Source organism: Callospermophilus lateralis, chromosome 10, assembly GCF_048772815.1.
Source record: "Callospermophilus lateralis isolate mCalLat2 chromosome 10, mCalLat2.hap1, whole genome shotgun sequence".
Taxonomy (NCBI): domain Eukaryota; kingdom Metazoa; phylum Chordata; class Mammalia; order Rodentia; family Sciuridae; genus Callospermophilus; species Callospermophilus lateralis.
This window is the reverse complement of record NC_135314.1, coordinates 132632587-132651987: the sequence shown is the minus strand read 5'-3', so window position 1 is coordinate 132651987 and position 19401 is coordinate 132632587. Positions and strand designations below refer to the sequence as shown.

General features: G+C 48.5%; 1 protein-coding gene across 2 annotated transcripts; it reads right to left on the bottom strand.

Annotated features, from left to right (window-relative positions):
• Positions 1–7141: 7141 nt before the first annotated feature.
• Nckipsd (NCK interacting protein with SH3 domain) lies at positions 7142–17394 on the bottom strand. 2 transcript variants are annotated; one of them, XM_076867773.2, is made up of 13 exons: positions 17159–17394; positions 14519–14628; positions 14063–14267; positions 13799–13889; positions 13063–13553; positions 11825–11995; positions 11566–11652; positions 11340–11478; positions 11150–11230; positions 10837–10965; positions 10650–10742; positions 10337–10509; positions 7142–8024 (listed from the first exon to the last, which is right to left on the bottom strand). In XM_076867773.2, exons 1-13 carry the CDS (start codon positions 17327–17329, stop codon positions 7821–7823), a joined length of 2145 nt encoding a protein of 714 aa, XP_076723888.2. In that variant the 5' UTR covers positions 17330–17394; the 3' UTR covers positions 7142–7820. The 2 variants fall into 2 exon arrangements, with proteins under 2 accessions (XP_076723888.2, XP_076723889.2); XM_076867774.2 differs by lacking the exons at positions 14063–14267; positions 14519–14628.
• Positions 17395–19401: the final 2007 nt, after the last annotated feature.

Here is a 19401-nt window from a genome sequence, read left to right as displayed (position 1 = left end):
AGCAATCTCCTGGGCTCGGGTTCCTCCCCTGGAAGCTACATTTACTCTCCAGGACACAGGTCCCGAGTGTTCTGGGATGCCACGTGGAGCCCAGTGCTGCCCTACAGCTGTGAGCTCAAGCTTCCTCAGATCCCCGCCCCTTGCCTACGACGATCACATTCCTTAACCCCTTCAAGGAACTGACAGAAGCTTAGTTTCCAGGGTCCTGATTCAATCCAGCTCTCTCAACGCGGTCCAACTCCTGGCACACGCGGGTCTCGATTGGCCAATAGCTGGACACGGCGCAACAGACGTCACAGAAAACGAGCTGAGGTAGGGGTAAAAGCAGAGCATTCCAATCAAAGAGTCATTGTTTCTATTGGCACAATAGAAAGCCCCGCCCCTCACGGCGGACTCATTGTAAGGGGAGGAGGCTTCGCGGGTTCCAAGCTAGGTGGGAGAGAGAACCTGGGAGGCTCTATACCACCAGCCTCCACAGATGGCAGCGATAACGGGCTGCAGTACCAGATGTAGAGCAACGCCGGCATCTTGGCACCAAGGAAAGGGTCAGGGCCAGGACTCGGTAACGCTCTACTGGGTGCGGGTCTCCCAACCGGTGGATCCTGCTTCAAACTGTCCAAGGACACAAGGCCTTAAGACCTCTGACCCTCCTATGACATCATCACCAACCAATCAGAGCATTCTCTCTTAGACTTCGGGGAGGCTGAACCTAACCGGTTAAACTTCCAAACGCCCCACTTGGCTGCTGGTAAATGGGTTTCAGCAATGACTGTTTACCCCCCACCCCACCTCGGGTATGTCCTAACACCTTCCCCAGGATCAGAGCTCCGTGCCGGTTGCACACTCTAGGTTCCTACAGTTTTGTGCACGCAGAGGTGGAGCATCTGCAGAGGAAAGCAGAATTCCTCTGAATGAAGACCAGTATGTGCGGGGACCAGAGGAGTTAGAGCCAAGACATGGCTTTAATAGCGCCCACTGCTTTTTGGGTTCACAGCGTAGTGACTGGAGGGCACAAAACCTGACACCGAGGAAGGATGAAGGAGGGGGGTGGGGCGCTAGTGGGGAGGAGAGGGAGGGGTTTCTGAGAATTGGTGCATTTGAGCCACCTTGGTGGTTTGAGAAGGCTTCCCACAGAAGATGCTTGAGTAATGCCTTTGAGGAAGGTGGCCCCGTGGGCAAATGTGCAGAGACCTACAGAGACTGTGGCTGAGGGAAATCAAGCCTTGCCCTATCACCTAACAGGGCTGGTCCTGGCTTCTGTGGGTACTCCTAGTGAACAGCAGCACTCCTTGACACCTCTGAGTAGTGATGTCCACTGCAGGTGGCTCTCCATGTTGCTCCCTGATCTACCTGCCTCCACTGTTTTCCTCTTTGTGGCTCCTGTTTTGTGAAGGCCACCTGCTGGCCTTGTCCTCCCATCTGCACTCATCTCTGTGCCCCATCCCCGGTGGCACCTCCCAATGCACTCCCTGTAAAGACAAAAATCAAGTGTCAGTGATAATTCCTCTCTCTACCTCAAAGTCCAGCCTTGCCCCTACCTGCTAGGAGCAATAATAAGACCCCTATATGGTTCATCCTCATTCTTTTCTTATCAGCTCCAAACTAGAATGTGTATCCAGGTCCCGGAGACCTAGATTTAAGGCTGCTGTGGAGGAAGTGGACAAAAGGCCAAAAGACCAAGAAGGTAAAGGTGTGGCCTTCTCAGCTCCTTATCTTTACCTCATATAATTCAATGCCTTATAGAATCCTTACAGTATTGCATGCCCTGGGTTCAATCCTCACACAGACACACACACACACACACACAGACACACACACACACACACACACACACACAAATAGAAGCCAGCACTATAACTTACCAGCTCTTTGCTGGGCTAAAATTTAACCTCTACTTAAAAACAGACTCTTCATGTATTCTTCACTTTTGGCACAGCAGAACATTGCTAAAGAAAAATATATAACCCTGATAATTGGCCTCATTTTACATTTGTGATCAAATTATGGGTGTAATAAAAATCCAAAGAACCTACAAATAAATTCTTAAAAGTGAGTTTAGAAAGTTGTTGAACAGAGTCAATATAGAAAAATCAGCCTAGTCAGGCTGGGGCTGTGGCTCAGTGGTAGAGCACTTGTCTAGCATGTGTAAGGCACCGGGTTTGATTCTCAGCACTGCATATAAATAAATGAATAAAATAAAGGTACATCACATCTAAACATTAAAAAAAAATTAGCCTGCTGCCATGGCCCTCACCTATAATCCCAGTGGTTCCAGAGACTGTAGGCAGAAAGATCACAAGTTCAAAGCCAGCCTCAGTAACTCAATGAGGCCCTAAGCAACTTAGAGACCCTGTCTCAAAACAAAACATAAAAAGGGCTAGGATGTGACTCAGTGGTTAAGATTCCCTGGGTTCAATTCCCAGTATGGAAAAAAAAAAGAGAGGGAGAAAAGAAAGAAAAGTTTGTTGTAATTTCTGTATGTTGGCAACAGAAAATAAACTTTAAAATTTTTTAAAATGCCATTTACAATAACATTAAGTAATATCAAATATCAAGGAGTAAATCAATGAAAGATATGTAAAGATTCTACATATATAAAAAACTATAAAAACTTGTTTAAAGAAATAAAAAAAAATGGAATGAAAACTGTCCTCAAAGATAGGAATATTGAATACTGTAAAGGTACTATTTCTCCCCAAATTACAAAATTTGAGTTCATACAACTCCAAATGTAATCCTAGCAGATTGTGTATGTGTAAACTGACAAACTAGATTCTAAAAAATAAGGACAGGAATTCCCAAGACAGTCTTGAAGAAAACCAAAGAAGGAAAACAAGACAAGATTTAAAAAGCAACAGAAACTAAGACTGTAGGGTGCTGGCACAGGGATGGGTGCACTAATGGAAGAAATCCAAGGACAGGCCTAAAGATATGTGTAAACTTTGATTTTGACAAAAATGGCTCTATAAAATTAACACAAGAAAAGGATGGACTTTTCAGTAAATGGCCATTTGGATATCTCTACAGAAAAAAATTAAATGAGATCGCTATCTTCCTAACAACTGCATAATCAATTCCAGATAGATTTGACATCCAGATATAAAGGGAAAGACTATACAGCTGCAAGAAGGAAGTGCAGGAGAAGATCCTAACAATAACTTAAGGATTTTTTTAACAGGACATAAAATGCACTAACTAAACCAAGTATGGTAGCACCCACTTGTAATCCCAGAAATTTAGGAGGCTGAGGCATAAAGATCCCAAGTATGAGGCCAATCTCAGTAACTTAATGAGACCCTCAGCAACTTAACAGACCCTGGATGAAAATAAAAATGACTAGGGAGGTAAATCAGTGGTAAATAGCCTCTGGGTACAAATACTTATTTAAAAAAAAAAAAAAGTAGGGCCGGGGTTGTAGCTCAGTGGTATAGTGCTTGCCTAGCACATGTGAGGCACTGGGTTCGATCCTCAGCACCACATAAAAATAATTAAATAAAGATTTTTTTAAAAAAAGTATTAACTATAAAGGAAAAAACTGATAAATGCAATTACATTTCAATTAACAACTTCCTTTTATCAAATGTCAAACATTAACAATGGAAACACCCTGGCACAGTGGCACATGGTAGTAGTTTCAGCTACTCCAGAGGCTGGGGCAGGAGGATCACTTGAGCTCAGGAGTTTAAGACATTCTAAATCACAGACTCTGTTCCCTGTCTCAATATATAAATAAATAAAAGAGTGAGATATTATAAAATGTAAAACCTAAGGACTCATATCCTGAATACATATTACAAGTCAATGAAAGATACAACTAATAGATACAGACAAGAGATTTGAATAAGCACATCACAAAAGAAAATATCCAAATGTTAAATAACCAAACTTAATGAAAAGGTGCTCATATTCTTTAGTCATCAGGGAACTACAAAAGAAAAAAATATCAGTGGGGCAGGGTGGTCCATGCCTGTAATCCAGCTACTCAGGAGACTAAAGTAGATGTATCACAAGTTCAAGGTCAGCCTCAGCAACTTAGCAAGACTATCTCAAAATAAGAAATAAAAAGGACTAGGCATGCAGCTCAGTGAGAGCACTTGACTAGCATATACAACTCCAGGGTTCAATCCCCAGTACTGTAAAAATATACACCACTCAGTATCATATGGATGGCTAAAATAAAAATGACTGAAATACCAAGTTTTGGGGAAAATATATTTGTGTGTGTGTGTGTGTGTGTGTGTGTGTGTGTGAATTTTTTTTTTGTTGGTGTCTATGGATTGAACTCAGGGTCTTGTATATGTTAGGCAGTGCTCTACCACCCAGCCATACCAAGTTTTGGGAAAGATAGGAGGAGAATACATTGCTAGAAATATTTGGAAAACATGGGCTGTGGTATAGCTCAGTAGTAGACCACCTGCCTAATATGCTAAAGGTCCTGAGTTCCATCCCCAGCACCACAAAGAAAGAAAGTATCTGCCAGTGACCCTATAATTCTACCCTTGGCAATATGCGCCCCACCCCCCCGCAATAATGCATATGAGCTACAAGAAAACATGTACACTAATGCTCCTGGTAGCTTTATTTATTTATGAGTACCAGGGATTGAACTCTGGGGCACTCAACCACTGAGCCACATCCTCAGCCCTATTTTGTATTTTATTTAGAGACAGGGTCTCATTGAGTAGCCTCAGCCTCCCATTGCTGAGGCTGGCTTTGAACTCAGCCTCCCAAGCCACTGGAATTACAGGCATGCACCACCATGCCTGTCTATAACACTATTTATAATAGAAATTGAAAACAATTGAAAAGTCACCAACAATGGATGGATAAATATGGATACTGTCCATAGAGCACTGGGAATGAACAAACTGCAACCAAATACTATGACAGATGAATCTCAGATATTTAAGGATATCGGAAGCAAGACAAGGGTTTTTATCCCGATTCCAAGCTGGGGGGTATAACTTAGTGGTAGAGTGCTTGCCTATGATGTTCTAGGCCCTGAATTTGATCCCCAGTAAAGAAAAAAAAAAACCTGTATACTGTATGATTCCATGGCAAAATTTATGATTAACTCCAGGAAGGAGGGAGCAGTGACTGAATGATTAAGTGAGCTTGGAGACTGTAACATTCTATTTCCTTGCTCAAATTGTGGTTATATCAGCATTTTTCACTCTAAATTCATTGTCACTCTTTAAATATTTTTTAATAGCATATTATTCAATAAAACCAAAAAAGGCTTGGCACAGTGGCTCACACCTGTAATCCCAGCAGCTTGGGAGGCTGAGACAGAGGGGGATCAAGGATGAAGGCAGCCTCAGCAACAGTGAGGCACTAAGCAACTCAGTGAGACCCTGTCTCTAAATAAAACACAAAATAGAGCTGGCGATATGGCTCAGTGGTTCAGTGCCCCTGAATTCAATCCCTAGTACCCCACCTCCTAAAACAACAGTTGTTCTCATTTATTTGGATCCTCTATCTTTTGGGGACTGAACAGGCAAGTGATCTCTTGGTCACCTGGAGTTGCTGTACATATGCAGTTGGGGTCCAGTCAATAGACACAGTGCCAGCACTCTTAAGCACTCGTTCCTAACCCAGAAGTCAGCCCCAAACTTCTTTGCAACCACCTACACCTTCTTTTTTGAACCCAGGACCTTTTGCATGCAAGGCAAGCATTTTACCAGATGAATTATATACCCTGCCCCTCCTGCAACTTCTTGAATTATCTTTTCAACTTTACCCATAAACACTCCCCTTTGAGTGCACTCATTGCCCTCTCTCCTAGCCACATTCTACATCTACCAACCTTTCAAGCAGCCTGAGAGATATTGTCTCAGAAAGTTCCATAAGAATTCTCTGGTTGATCATAATCTTTCTTTGTGATGTAACTCAGTGAGACTGTCATTAGGGTATTTGCTTGGGAAGTCCTGGACTCCTTGGACTCTTCAGAGCATGTTTGTTACCAAGACCCAGCATTTACATAACTTGTCGGCTAGGACTTCTGCAACCCTTACAAACACATGCAAGGGTCCCTTAGATGATCCTGCAAAAATTGGCAAGGGATTCTGCCATGGGGCCACACTTTGTCTATCCTAGGTGCCAGCACTGGGATAGATAGTATAATACAGCCCTGCTCTTCCCACAAGGTAAGTGCATGTTCACAGGGTACAGAGTAATCACAAGTGCATCAGATGTTCCTGCCTCAGCTTCCTGAGGGCCTGTGCTTTCTACTGTATTATACTCTTTTCAGAATGGTTCTCTGCCTTCAACACTAGTTGAGAAAGGAGTCATGATTGGAAGTCATTGATATTGGATGTGAAAGAGAAGGTAGAAAATCTCCAGGATGAAGACAAGTAACCAGGTTGTAACCCCCAGAGCCTGTGTGCTTAGCATTCTAACAATGCCTAAGGAAGGTCATCTCTCCAGCAGCCTTCAGTGCTGTGCTCCCATGGGTTTCCCAGCAAATATATATTCCTACCTCAACTTCCTGAGAACCTGCTTGCTGAGATTCCATCCCAAGCCTGCTTTGTGCTGTTGTGACATTAAATTATGAAAATCACTGCCACCTGCTGTCTACCAATGGGTACTGACTTTCCTTGCTCACTGTCAGTGAGAATCTTTTTGTTAGTCCAGGAAGAATAATAGTTTTTGTCAAACTCTAGCCTCTCATCACTCTAAAACAGAAGTGCAAATCCCATCCCTGTTAATCTACTCTTTTGCCTTACCAAAATGAGGGCATTGTAGATTCAATGAAAAGGGAAAGAGCGCTGGATGTGGTCATATATTCAGGGAGACTGGATATGGGAGAGGGCCTTCTTCACCTGAGAACAACTATGTAGGACAAGAGGGCTTAAAGAGGAAGAAGTATGACTTTCAGAGAAAAGAGGACGATGAAAGTGAAGGCTGGAAGTAGTCATTTCCAAATGGAACCCAGAGGCACAAGGCTGTGACTAGGCCCAGGTGAAAGGGAAACTCAGGGAATGGAGGCTGAAACAGGGCCCACAAGGTCTTAGAGGACAGGCATGACAGGGCCTATCATCTCTTCAGGATGCAGAAATAAATGCAAACTAGAGTGATGGATCCTGAGACCCCACTCACCCACTCATCCTCTCCCACCCTAGCATCATAGAGGGAAGTCCAATTCCAGATGCCTGTGATTTATTTCCAAAGGTGAGCTGCAGCACATAGGAAAATACACATGGCTTTTCAGTCTACATTTTTAGAGAAAATAGAATCTGTCACTGGCTTTCTCAGCTATCATCCAGTTCCATGAGGCTCTAGGACAAATGGCTTGTCTCCAAGATCCCAATTTCAAAGCAGCAACTTGGTCAAGGCCTCTGGGGGTAGAAAGCAAGGGGCAACAACCCCTATGGGGATCAGGGGAGCACATGAGCAGCACTCACTGCAAAGCTAAGGCAAAGAACAGAGCTGGTTGGAGGTACCTCCTGTCACCCCAAGGACATGGCTTGCTGAGGCCCAGGACCCAGACCAGGTGGGGTGGGGATGGGGGCTCTGGCCCAGCCTGGAGCAGCAGCAGGACTTTGCGTGTGTACAAGGGAATGGGATGGAGTGGGGGGCATGCTGAAGAGGCAGCCTACCAGGGGATAGAGGGGCTTCAGCTTGCACATTTCCTCTGCCCCAGTTTAACTCCCAGAAAATGGTCCCAAACCCTACATTTGGCCCCTTGTACTTCAAGTGGTGGGGGCCTTGCTCAGGTAACCTTCTACCCCCTTATCCCCTCAAAATGACAGTGCAAAACATTCTCCCCTGAGTCCCCTGCACCCTCACCAGGGCTGCAGGGAAGAAGGAAAAGGAAGGTGCTAGCTGGGGGCCTCCCCCAACACCGGGAATTCCTTGCACATCTCTCGGACAATCATGCGGTCCATCTGGCACTGGGGGGAGGCTTCCTCCTCAGCCAGGATGCGCCGTAGTGTGGCCTGCAGGTCAGGCAGCCGATGGCGGTGCTGCAGGTAGGGCGTGGAGCGGACCACAGCATGCATCAGGGAGAGGTATTCCATGCGCAGCTGTGGGAAGAGCAGGTCAGCTCAGGAACCTCAAGAAGGTACTGTAACCACCACCAGAAAAGGACTGGCCACTACTGCCCCACGGACCCCAAGGCTACTGACCAACTTACACTATTTGAATATAAGGCCTGCATTTCCAGCACCCAAAATGTACCTGGCCTTCAACAGTTGCTAAATAAAGTGAACAGATCAATCATCTCAGCCACAGAGAGTCCTAGAATGTGGCCTGCCTAGGGAAGTCCTGCCAATCCTTTAGAGGCCGAACTCTCAAGGTGTCAGGTCTGTCAGTTGGAGGCCCTCTTATTCTCACCCTATCCCTCTTCTTCCTTGGAAGATCTCACAGCTTAAAACAGGGACCCACCCTCTACCTAATGCCTATTGGTTCTATAAGCACCAGATAAGAATATCCAATTGCAAGCTTGTCACCTCCTGAACATCTCAAAAAACTTAAACCTACATATTCACCATCAAACTGAAGATCTTCCCCATCCTCTCCAAGCTGAAGGCTTTCTCATGTTCTTTATTGTAAGATAAAACAACACTACTATTTAGAAGCACAGGCATGAAATGCAGGTATCCTTTTTGATTCCTATCTTCCAAATACCTCATATCCAATCCATCTCCAAGACCTGGATATCTTACTTTCTATGTACACCCTGAACATATCTCTAATGCTTCTCCCCCCGAGCTCATACTCCCAGTACCTCTAGCTTAAGCAATTCCATCAGCCCTGTGATTTAACATCCAAGCTCTTCCTTGTTCTGAGACTCCAAATCCATTGGCCTGACTTTCTCCCCCTCCCCCCAGAGATATCCCTCATTATCTCTGATTAGAGAAATTGATACCAAAACCTCCTTTAGGCAGCATCACCTTAATTCCTAATCCTGGGAGTTAGACCAAGGTGCCTACACACCAAAATGCACGTATCTAAGCAATACACAAGTACAGTAGTTTTCAGGTTTGAACTTCACTCACTACCACAAACCTCAAAAGGATATGTGGCACTAGTGGAGACCCCACTGCTTTTCTTTGATGTGTTTGCTCTCCTTATAGAAGGTTTATCACTGTACACCTTCCCGGTCTTCCAAACCTAAACTGCCTGGCCAGCTGGACTTGTGCTTCATGGATAAAACAGAAGCAATAATTTTTGTTGTTGCATTACTGGGGATTGAACCCAGGGTACTCTACCTCTGAAATACATCCCCAGCCCTTTTTATTTTTTTGAGACAGAGTCTAAGTTACTGAGGCTGGCCTTGAACTTGTGATTCTCCTGCCTCAGTCACTCAAGGAGTTGGGATTACTATGCTTAGCTCAGAAGCTATCTTTTAAAATACCTTGTCTTTTGCATCCACATCACACCTGTCTCCACCTGCTGTGGCTTCTGTCCATGTGATCCTGGACACCCCTCACCCCCTGACTCATCTACCTGCCTCCTGAAGTGGCCCACTCTCCCCAACATGTTCACCATTTTTTAATACTTACTGGATCATCCCCTCTGACTTAGCACATGTACTGGTACTTCCTACCTTTAAAACACTCCCTGAACGCACATCACGTGTCTCTAGCCCTACTACCCCTGCTCCCCCAGTTTTCTGTTCCCTTCACAGAAAATTTTATGAGTTGTTTCCATTCTAATCCTTCCTTGTTTTTACTCCCCAATAACTTCAAATTCTCTTAACTCTCCATTCAGACTCATACTCCCACTCCATCAACACCGCTTGTCAATCAACCCCCTGACCTCCACAAGGCAAATTCAATGGCAAATTTTTAGCCCTTTCTTGGATTCCTGACTGTGTGGAGACAGCAGATCTCCTTCCTTCCAACATATGACTAGGGGGCCTGCTCACTTGGTTTTATTCCCGGGTTTCTCCTTACTTGTCCCTGGTGAAGCCTGAACTTCCAGCTGGCCCTGCTCATCTATCTCATTTCCTAGGTGACTTCACCACTGCAGGTTTCCCATAACATCTCTGCATGGACAGCTCCAAAACATCCCTCTGGTTCCAACTTGCTCCTCACTGCATCCCTGATGCCCTCAGTTTGGCAGGTAGCTCCTTAATCTTGACCTATTCAAAACACAACTCTTATCTTCCCAAAGTTCTCCCCATAATAATAATCAGCACTGAATTCACCTATTTGCTCAAAATAAATTCAGCAAGCTTTGCCAGATCCACATCCATCATATCCCAAACCTGACCTGTTTTCACCACCACCATGTTTCCCTCTGTCTCCTTATTTTCATTTGATGTTATGTCCCCACCATTTGGTTCAGATTCCACTCAGCTACCATCCCCATTGTGGTAACCACCAGGCACCTTGTCACCAGGTGACAGGTCTGCAATATGCCGCACAGTGATGTCAATGAGTGCCATCATGTCTGTGTGGTAGAAGATAGAAGCTGTGGCAGAGCTGCTGAACACATCCTGCAGGAACTTCAGGATAGAATGTGGTGGCTGTGGCTCATGTTTGAAGATGCGCACAGGGTCATCTAGGAGGCAGGAGTCATGGGGGTCAGAGTGATTCTTGCCAGGGTCCCAGAACCACCCCAGGAGTTAGAAGAGTCAAAGCAAGGGGTCATAGAGTAACAGGGTATCAAAGGGGTACCCACACGGATTCATGGGCCCTTACCCCCTCTGTTCAGAAGCAACAGCAGCTTCTCAGAGAAGATTTTGACATTGGCATGCGTACTCAGGGCAGCCATGATGACGTTCTGGTCAGGAGCTAAGGAAGGACATGGGTATAGACAAGAGCACAGGTGCAGAGCTTAGAAGGCTTCACGTTGGTTAACCCCCTCCCAGCTAGGACCCAACCTCACCTGGGAGGTGCAGGTTGAGAGCCAGAAGCAGGTTCATGCAGAGGTCTGGCAGCTGCTCTGTGGTGTCTGAAGGTAGCCCATCCTCAACAATGCTCAGCAGGAACTGGGCAAAGGGTGTGCCCAGGTGTTCTGGAAGAGGAGCGCACACAAGTCTGCAGTCCTATCCCTTCCCAACACTACCCAGCTTCCTGGTCTTTGAGTCTTGGGAATAATCAATCCCTACCAGGCTGTGGTCTGCATGTTCCCAGGCCTTTGGGCCCTGGGTCCTACCTCTGGAACCTGTGGTCAACTGGTCAAATGTTTGCATTCTTACCATAGTGTGCATAGGGCACTGCCTCCCCCATGGAGAAGACCATGGCCAAGACGAGAGCAGAGTAACAGAGCTTCTGGTGGTCTAGTGGAGAGAAGGTAGGTAGTCAGAGTTCCCGAAGATGGCAGAGACCCTCAGCAGAAGGTGTGAACCCTTTCCAGATGGCAAGAAACAGCCCCTGCCCCTGCCTCACCCTGTGTGTCCGTCTGCATGTCCCGTGCCAGCTCCACAGGCAGCACAGATGATACAAGCGTAGAGATGATGGCTGCATCTAGGCTGCACATGGCACCAAAGCACTTCAGGAGCAGCAGCCGAAGTGAAGCACGGTGTTCCTGGCAGAGGACCTTACATGCTCAGTTCCTGGAACCCCAAACCTACCTACATCCCTCCATGCCCCTTCCCTTCTGTTTTGCACACACCATTTGGTAATAGGCCACCAAGGCCAAGACAGACTCAAACTCATTCCTCTTGCACATTTTCTTGCAAACTTCAGGGTCTGCATCAGTCTGTAGGGAGGAAGTAAGAGAGTCACCCAGTTTGAGCCAAGCTGTGCAGCCACATGGGGGCGAATTAAGCATGTACGTGCAGGGAAGACTCATAGGCATTAAAGAGAGATGGTGCAGGGTGGGGGACACTGCTCCACATGGTTGGCAATGTATGTGGGCCCCCACCCCGCACCAGAATATGCAGCAACTCCTCCAGATAGCAGCGAATGACACCCTCGTCCTCATACAGGGCCCAGCTGCGCTGCTGGGCATCATCCTTCCGCCGAGCCAGGTCTGCAAAGATCACCTCCAGTCTCTGCTGGTCATGGCAGACCTGCCCTGAGGGCAGGGCTGAGCTCAGATCCTGGGGAGAGAAGGTGAGGTGCAGCTCAGTATACTCCCTGCTAGTGTCTGTCTCCAGCAAGTCCCCAGTATCTGGATCTGTGGGCCTACAGTCTGTGAGCTCAAGTCCTGCACTACCTACACTAGGCAGGGGGGCTCAACTGTGGTCTCGATGACCACTTAGGACAGGATTTTGCATGAGACATGTCTAGGGGTTTTCTAACAACTTGCTTCTCACCTTACACCTGGATAAATACCTTCCATGAGAAGGTTTATGGACTCTGTCATTGCCTGAATGTGACCCTGACACTCCATGCCCCCATTCCACACAGAGACACTAGGCCTGTCATTGACCCACCTCTCACATTTCCCTCAAACCCTTAACCAGGCACTGGTTGCTGTGCCCAGCACAGTGTCACCAGAGAGTAGATGCTGTATTGAGGCAGCCTTCTGAGAGATTCCCACCGATCCTAGCCCAGAGTCCCTGTACCCCCAGTACAGGATCCAGTTCCTCTACAGTTCTCACTCCCTCCTCCACAACCAGAACTGTAGGAGGAACTTAAGGTACCTTTCCCTCATCTAGCCTCCAAGATGTAGTCTGGACTCACTGCCCCAGTGCTGTGCCTAACCAATAGCCTTGGCAAGGTGGGGCTTGCCATTCCATGATGCCCACACACCTCACTCTCTCTTATTCAAGTGCCCTGTGTCCATACTTCCACGTAGCCAGAGAGAACTCCTGGCTATCCATATCTAGTCTCATTTGTCACCTGCCCCAGATCTCACCTCCTCCCATACCACCTGCTCCTTCACTGCCTGTTTTCTAGCCATGTTGGCCTTCTACTTTCTCTTGTGAGCCATGCTCAGTCCTGTTCAGGGCCCTTGTCCAAACTGAATCTCTGACTAGTCTGTTCTTCTCCCTTTCTCCTTCATGGGTCAGCACAAATGACCCAAGTGCCCAACAAAATGAAAGCCCAAAGCTTTAACTCAACAAATACTTCCACTTATAGGCTGGACAAATATATGAGGGTGGGAACAGGGTTGGGGTGTCAGGGTAGCCTGAAGGTGAGGAGGCTCCTGGCCCACCCTCACCTTGCCCTCTACCAGTGAGAGGAGGACCTGCTCCATAACAGGTGAACTGGCTGGCACGGAGGCCTGGATGTGACCCACTATGACGCCAATGGCCACGCGGCATAATTCATGGCTCAGGCCGGTGTTTCTCCGCACAAGTTCCATCAGCTCTGCCCCAATGGTCCTCGGCACAACCGTCTCAGCCTCAGCCTTCTCCTCTGTGGTCTCTAGGCTCAAAGATCTTAGGGCCTCCAGGTCATCAGGGGTTGAGGTTGTACCAGCTGCCATCTCCTCTGCAGGGGATTCAGGGACTGGTTCCTTGGAGGGAGAAAGCTGGGCTTGCGACACAATGGTGTGGGTGCCTCTACGGGGCACAGGTGGGGGCGTAGGTGAGTAACTGGGACCCAGCTCAGAGGGGCTGGAGCCTGTATAGAGCGTGTCCAAGGAGGTACTGCCGACTGAGGAACCACTGGACACAGAACTACCCCCAGAGGGCATGGTGTTACGACCACCTGTGAGCAGAGAGTAGATGCTGTACTGGGGCAGCCTCCTGAGAGACCCCACCCATCCCAGCCCAGAGTCCCTGACCCTGACCAAGGTCACACCCCAGTACAGGACCCAGTTTCTCTAAGAGTCCCTGTCTCTACCAAGCCCAGAATTCCCACCTGCCCCAAAAGGAGGCCCTATCTTCTCTGACAGAGCAACCATTCCAAGCAAAGTGTACCCCACCCCAATCCCTCCAATCCTGCCTGCTCACCACTCCCTGAGACTATCAGTGCCTCACGATCTCGGCGTTTCACAGGTGGGGGTGGTGTGGTGGGTGCTGCCCGGCGAGGCTGTGGTGGGATCTGGGAAGACAGAAAAGATCTTGTGGGGACAGGTTAGAGGCTGGGACCCTAAGCTCTGGACATGGGCAAGAATATACTCTGGGTGCATCAGTGATCCAAGTGGACCCCTTGAGCCTCCGGATGAAGCCTTCAGTTTTACCCACCACCTTCTCCAGGATGCCCTCACCATGTACCTGATAGAGGCCTCCATCTGTCCCAAGATGCTCAGAACTGGGCAGGCTGTGCTGCCTTTCAAACCCAATTCGGCACACTCCATTGGGTTGCCTAGCAGCAGCAGTATCCAAATGATGGTCACTGGTAGATGGGGTCATAACTGCAACACTGGAGGCTGAGGGGCCTCTACGAGACAGGGTCTCTTTCCGATGGTAGATCAGCTTCCTAATAAAGGGTCAGGGAGACTTTTGGGGAGGAAGACTTCACAACTCCCAAAGTCCTTTCCTGGTCCCTGTGGGATGCTGGGACCCCACAGCCCAGGCTTCTCACACCCCCATGTCTGCCACTGCCTACCCCACTTTGTGATAGTATTCCATACTATCCCCAGTCCTGACTCTACACATCTCTGATCCTCACTTAAGGACCCCACCCTTCCATGCTCATGGGAGGATCCACCCCCACTTCCCTACACTCACTGGAGGACTCCACGCTGTTCCAGGCTGTACTTGCCACCATCTCGCATGGCTGTATTGTGCACAGCCTCAATGGCCCGGTCAATGGCCTGGAGGACATCCTGTTCCAGGCCCTAAAAGTGGGTAGTGATGATCAGTTAAACGTGGAGCTCAAGTGGGGATACTTAATCCAGACTTGGCCCAGGATGGAACCCAGGTGGAGGACCACTACAGCTGAAATCCAGAATGACAGACAAGGGCAGAGACCAAAACTGGACTATGGAATGGGGTTCTCAGACTGCACCACTCAGCGAACTGGGGTACCAGGTGACCCTAAACCAGCTTACATATTGAGGATCTTGGCTAAGATGCCTCAAAACCATGAACCTAAAGCAAAACCATAGCCTAGGGGTTCCCAGCTTGTGACCAGGAGTATATACACAGTCTATTCCTGGGCTTGGTTCAGAGCCCCAGACTGAGATGCCAAGCAGGAAACCTCCATTGTCTGGAATCCTTAATAAGTCATTCTGATCTTGCTGACCCTTCACAAAACCAAGGTCACACCCCACAACAGCCTTATCCTCACACAGACCTTCACAGGCCCTGAGAGCAAAGAATAGACCAAAGGAACCTCCTCTCCCCATCCCTGCTTATCAGCCCTCATCCTCCCAAGCTGTCCCAGTAATTTTTTGTACCTACCCTGGGAAGCGGCTCTGTGTTTGTGTGGTAAAGGAAGGACATTAGAAATGAGCCTAGACCCTGCTCTAGGCCCTGTGTTGTCATGCCTAACAACCCAGGAATCTGGTCTACCTCACTGCATGTTATAAGTGTGGTGTGGGATCAGCTATCCCCATCCCTTCCCTAAACCTAGACACATGGTGCATCAGGCTACATAGGAGCCACAGAGCTCCTCACAATGGGTTGGGAAACTTCTCTGACGCAGACAGATGGATGTAAAGGTCAGCAAAGCCCCTGAGGTGGCATGGGGCATACCAGGGAACAGGTATACAGGAGAAGGAAGGGGGAATAGAAAGAGAACACACAGAAAGTAAGACAGACCTAGAGAGAGAGAGACTCAGAGGCAGGCAGAGGGAAATAAAGCAGGAAAACTGAGAGTCAGAAACAAACTGGGAGAATTGGAGGAAGAAAAGAAAACACCCAAATGGAGAGTCAGAATGAGACAGAGATGCACAGTCAGGGAAACTGAAACACAGGGAATATGCAGAAAGAAACTGAGAGATAGTAACAGTGAAGATGGTTGCCTCTCTGCTATCCCCAAACAACCAGTCCCACTGGTCCTGGCTCAGGCAGAGGCTTTACAAGCCCTTGACCTATGCCCTGTGGGGAAGAGGCAGGACTTCCACAGAGGCCTCCAATGAGATCCCATCTCCAAAAGAGGCTGAGTCTGAGTCTGACACACTCCAGACCTAGAAGGGCTCCCTATTCTCACCACAAGCATAGTTAGATGGAATCAACCAACCCCATCTGTGAGAAAACCTCTAAGGCCCAAGGCCCATCCTCTCTGGTAAGACCAGATGACATTTCCAAATTTATCCCATTATTTCTGTCTTGAACTGGGCTGGCACAGTTTATTTCCCAAAGGCTAGGGACTAAGACAGGACAGGAGTGTCTGACACAGGCTAGGTGTCTCAGCACCTTCCTTCCCACTGTGCTCATAACATACCAGCCAGAGACACTACACCCCAGTCCCTGCAACAGGGCTACTCTTGAGGGAACAGGAACTGGGACTGCAGCCTACCTACACTGGAAGAAAATGGGGCATGGTCAGACCAGGAGAAGTCAGGAGAATTCATTTCCTTACAATGGGAACAGCCCCTATTCTTGGCTGGGGACAGGAGGGACAAGCTCCCTCAATTTCAGAGGAAGTCAGTCAGGGCCTGAAGCTTGTGAGAAGGCATTGCCAGGTAGTGTTAACAAGAGCTTGGTTCTTGATTCAGAGAGTGTTCAGAAAGGGGGAGGGGTGTCTTGAAAAGAGTTTAGAGGGTGACTGAGTACAGGAAAGTGAAATACACTGAGATCCAAGGTTTGGGAGGCACCTAGGAGATGGGAGTGATCATGACTCCAGGTTTCAAATGGGAGGGGATTGAGGGCCTGGAGGATGGTTGGGGAACCAGTGGTATTCTAAGGTGGCTCAGTCTCAGTAGTGAGGTGAAGAGGATCTCAGTGGTAAAGGTAGTGGTTCCAATAGGTGGAGGAGGTGGGGGGTGGGGAAGGAAGAGTGCAGGAATTCTAGAGATCCAGGGAAGCCGTATATTAAGGGTGTGTGTGTGGGGGGGGTCCCAGGAATTTGGTAATTGTATTGGAGTTTCTGAGTCTAGCTGTAGAATTCTATTCAGATGGAGGTCTCCATACTGGGGAATATGCATGGGGAATTTGGGGTCCCAATGAGTATCAGTCCCAGAGTTAAGCTTTTAGTAGCTTAAGCTTTTGGTAAGTCTGGACTAAAATGTCAAGGGTCTATCTAGTCTCTTGCAGGGACTGCTGAACCTAGAAGTCCCAGTCTTCATGGGTCTTAGGTCTCAGGGTCAGGTTCTCAAAACTCCCTGTCTCCTGAAGGATCTGGAGCCCCTGGGTCGGTTCTACCAGCCTGTGAAAGGGCCCAGTCTCAAAGGCCACTAAAGCGGGCAGGGGAGGGGCACTCACCTGCAGGCGATGCAGGTAGGCAGGCGGCACGTAGCCTGTCTCGCCACTGCGCGCCCGCGCCGCTAGCCACCAGTGCGCGCTGCTACGCTCCAGGACCAGGAAGGTCTCGCCCGCGGCGAACGCTAACGCGTTGGGCTCCGCCGAACGGAACGCGTACAGCGCACGGTACATGGGGCCGAGTTGGGCCGCGCCGGTGCAAGGTACGCGGCGGGAACTGCTGAGCTAGGACACCAGGCCCGGCAGTGCCGCGCCGTGCTCGCCACGCCCCGTGACACTCAACGCGCGCGTGCGCGCGCGCGCCCGCCCTCCGCAGCCCCGCCCCGAGTGTCAACCCACGCAGTGGCGCGGGCGCCCCCTGTCGGCCCCAGAGACGCGGCGAGGAGGGGCTCAAGAGATTACTTTCTCTGCAGCATACCTCTTAGATTCAGGGCCGTTGATACATGGAGCCGGCCCCGTCATCCAAAGCCCAGGCCTCGGCTTCCCTCACACGCCCTTGGACTCCCATTTCGCTCAAATCCCAACGCTGCGGCCCTTCCTATATCCTGATGAAGATGTGTTCGGCTCTTAGCCTGTGTGCCCTGACTGTCCGGGGCAAGTGGGTACTGACCTACTAATTGTAAAGACGGTAACTTGGACAAGGTGCTTTCATTATAGGTTTCAGGAAGTGTGAGGATGGAGCATATGAGAATAGAAATCATTTCGGACTATATCCCTGTTCAAAGTCCTCCCATCTTTGCTCTCCCTGCCCCACCACCCTGAGTAGTCAAGCTCCCGCCACTATCAATCGCTATCATCTTACTTTTTTATTTTACTTACAGGACTTAAACCCCCAGATTATCTTACTTCGGATGCCCCTTTCTGAGGGCAGACAGGAGAGCTGGAAGAAGGTGGGGAGTGGAATGCCATATGGCTGTGAAGAATGTTTGACCCATCCAACAGTCAACCCTTAGTGAGTTCCTGAGAAGCCCAGGGAATATGTCCCAAAGGGTTCTGGGGATACACTCTCCACTGGGAGCAGGTGTGGACAAAAAGGCTAGGGTATGCAGCTGACCTGTTTTTAGGTAAGGTGGAGGTAGGCCTAGTGGGTCTTGGAGAGGAGGTGGCTGGAAAGTTCAGGTGAGGGACAGAGTTACTAGAACCTGACAACCAGACCCTGGCTTTTCTGCACCAGATCTGGCTCTGCAATTCCAGAAGCTCCCTCGGAGGGAGGAACCCTCCTCCTCCTCCCAGAGCCCCTACAGGCCCAGAGTAGTAGTAGTTAGGGGCTACACTGCACTGGCTGAACTTTTTTTTTCTTTTTTGTGGTGGAGGATTGAACCCAGGCCCTTGTGCATACAATGCAAACACAAACACTCTTCCAGCTGAGCTATCCCCAGCCCTGCACTGCCTGAACTTTTGTGAGGGATGAGATTGGTTAATTGCGGTAGAGCCCAGGACTGGGTAGAAGTAGTGACAGGTGGTGTGGGTAAGAGGATCAGCCTACCCATAACCCCTTTTATTGTGCCCTCCAACACAGGCTCCTTTTTCACACAGCCTATGGCTGCCAGTGGACCATAGCCTAGTGTTACTTCAAACCCCAGTATTGGATCCAGGACATCTGACATCACAATCTTCAGCTTATTAGTTGCTGCCAGCGGCACAGGAGGGAACAAGAGCTAAACCTAGGGGCTGGGGATACTGGTAGAGTGCCTGCCTCACACATACAAGGTCCTGGGTTCAACCCCCAGCACCATCACAAAAAAAAAAAAAAAAAAAGCTAGACCTAAAATTTGGAGCCTCTGCTGCCTAACTTAAGCTGCTACATAGGGGCAAAGTATAGTGTCAAAGTATAGTTTTGTTGTATGTATATGTGACTGTATGACCAATGTGATTCTGCAACTTGTACACTCAGAAAAATGAGAAATTATACCCCATTTGATTCAAATGTATGATGTCAAGGTCATTGTATTGTCATGTGTAATTAATTAAAACAAACAAACAAAAAGTGTAGTTTCTAGGTAGGGATAATGAGAGACAGGCAGCACAGATCAGGCAGACCTGGCTAAGGTAGGTCTATAGAGGTTTCTTTTTTGGTGACCTCAGGGTGCTAGGCTGAAACCAAGCCAAGACACTGTGGTAACTTTGGAATCCATGGGGTGTAGAAATAGCCAGGGGGGTAGAAATATTACAGAGCCAGGGAAGAGGTCACAACATATGGTAAGCTTCTGAGGTTTAGGAGGGGTGTTACATGCCCTGGTAAAGAA

What these genes read in the sequence shown, in the direction of transcription:
- Nckipsd (XM_076867773.2), bottom strand. Translation starts at nt 17,329, where the DNA reads ATGTACCGTGCGCTGTACGCGTTCCGTTCGGCGGAGCCCAACGCGTTA. An exon ending in TCTCACTGGTAGAGGGCAAG is followed by an intron (nt 11,996 to 13,062) that starts GTGAGGGTGGGC and finishes TTCTCTCCCCAG; the next exon opens with GATCTGAGCTCAGCCCTGCC. An exon ending in TGGTGGCCTATTACCAAATG is followed by an intron (nt 11,479 to 11,565) that starts GTGTGTGCAAAA and finishes GTCCTCTGCCAG; the next exon opens with GAACACCGTGCTTCACTTCG.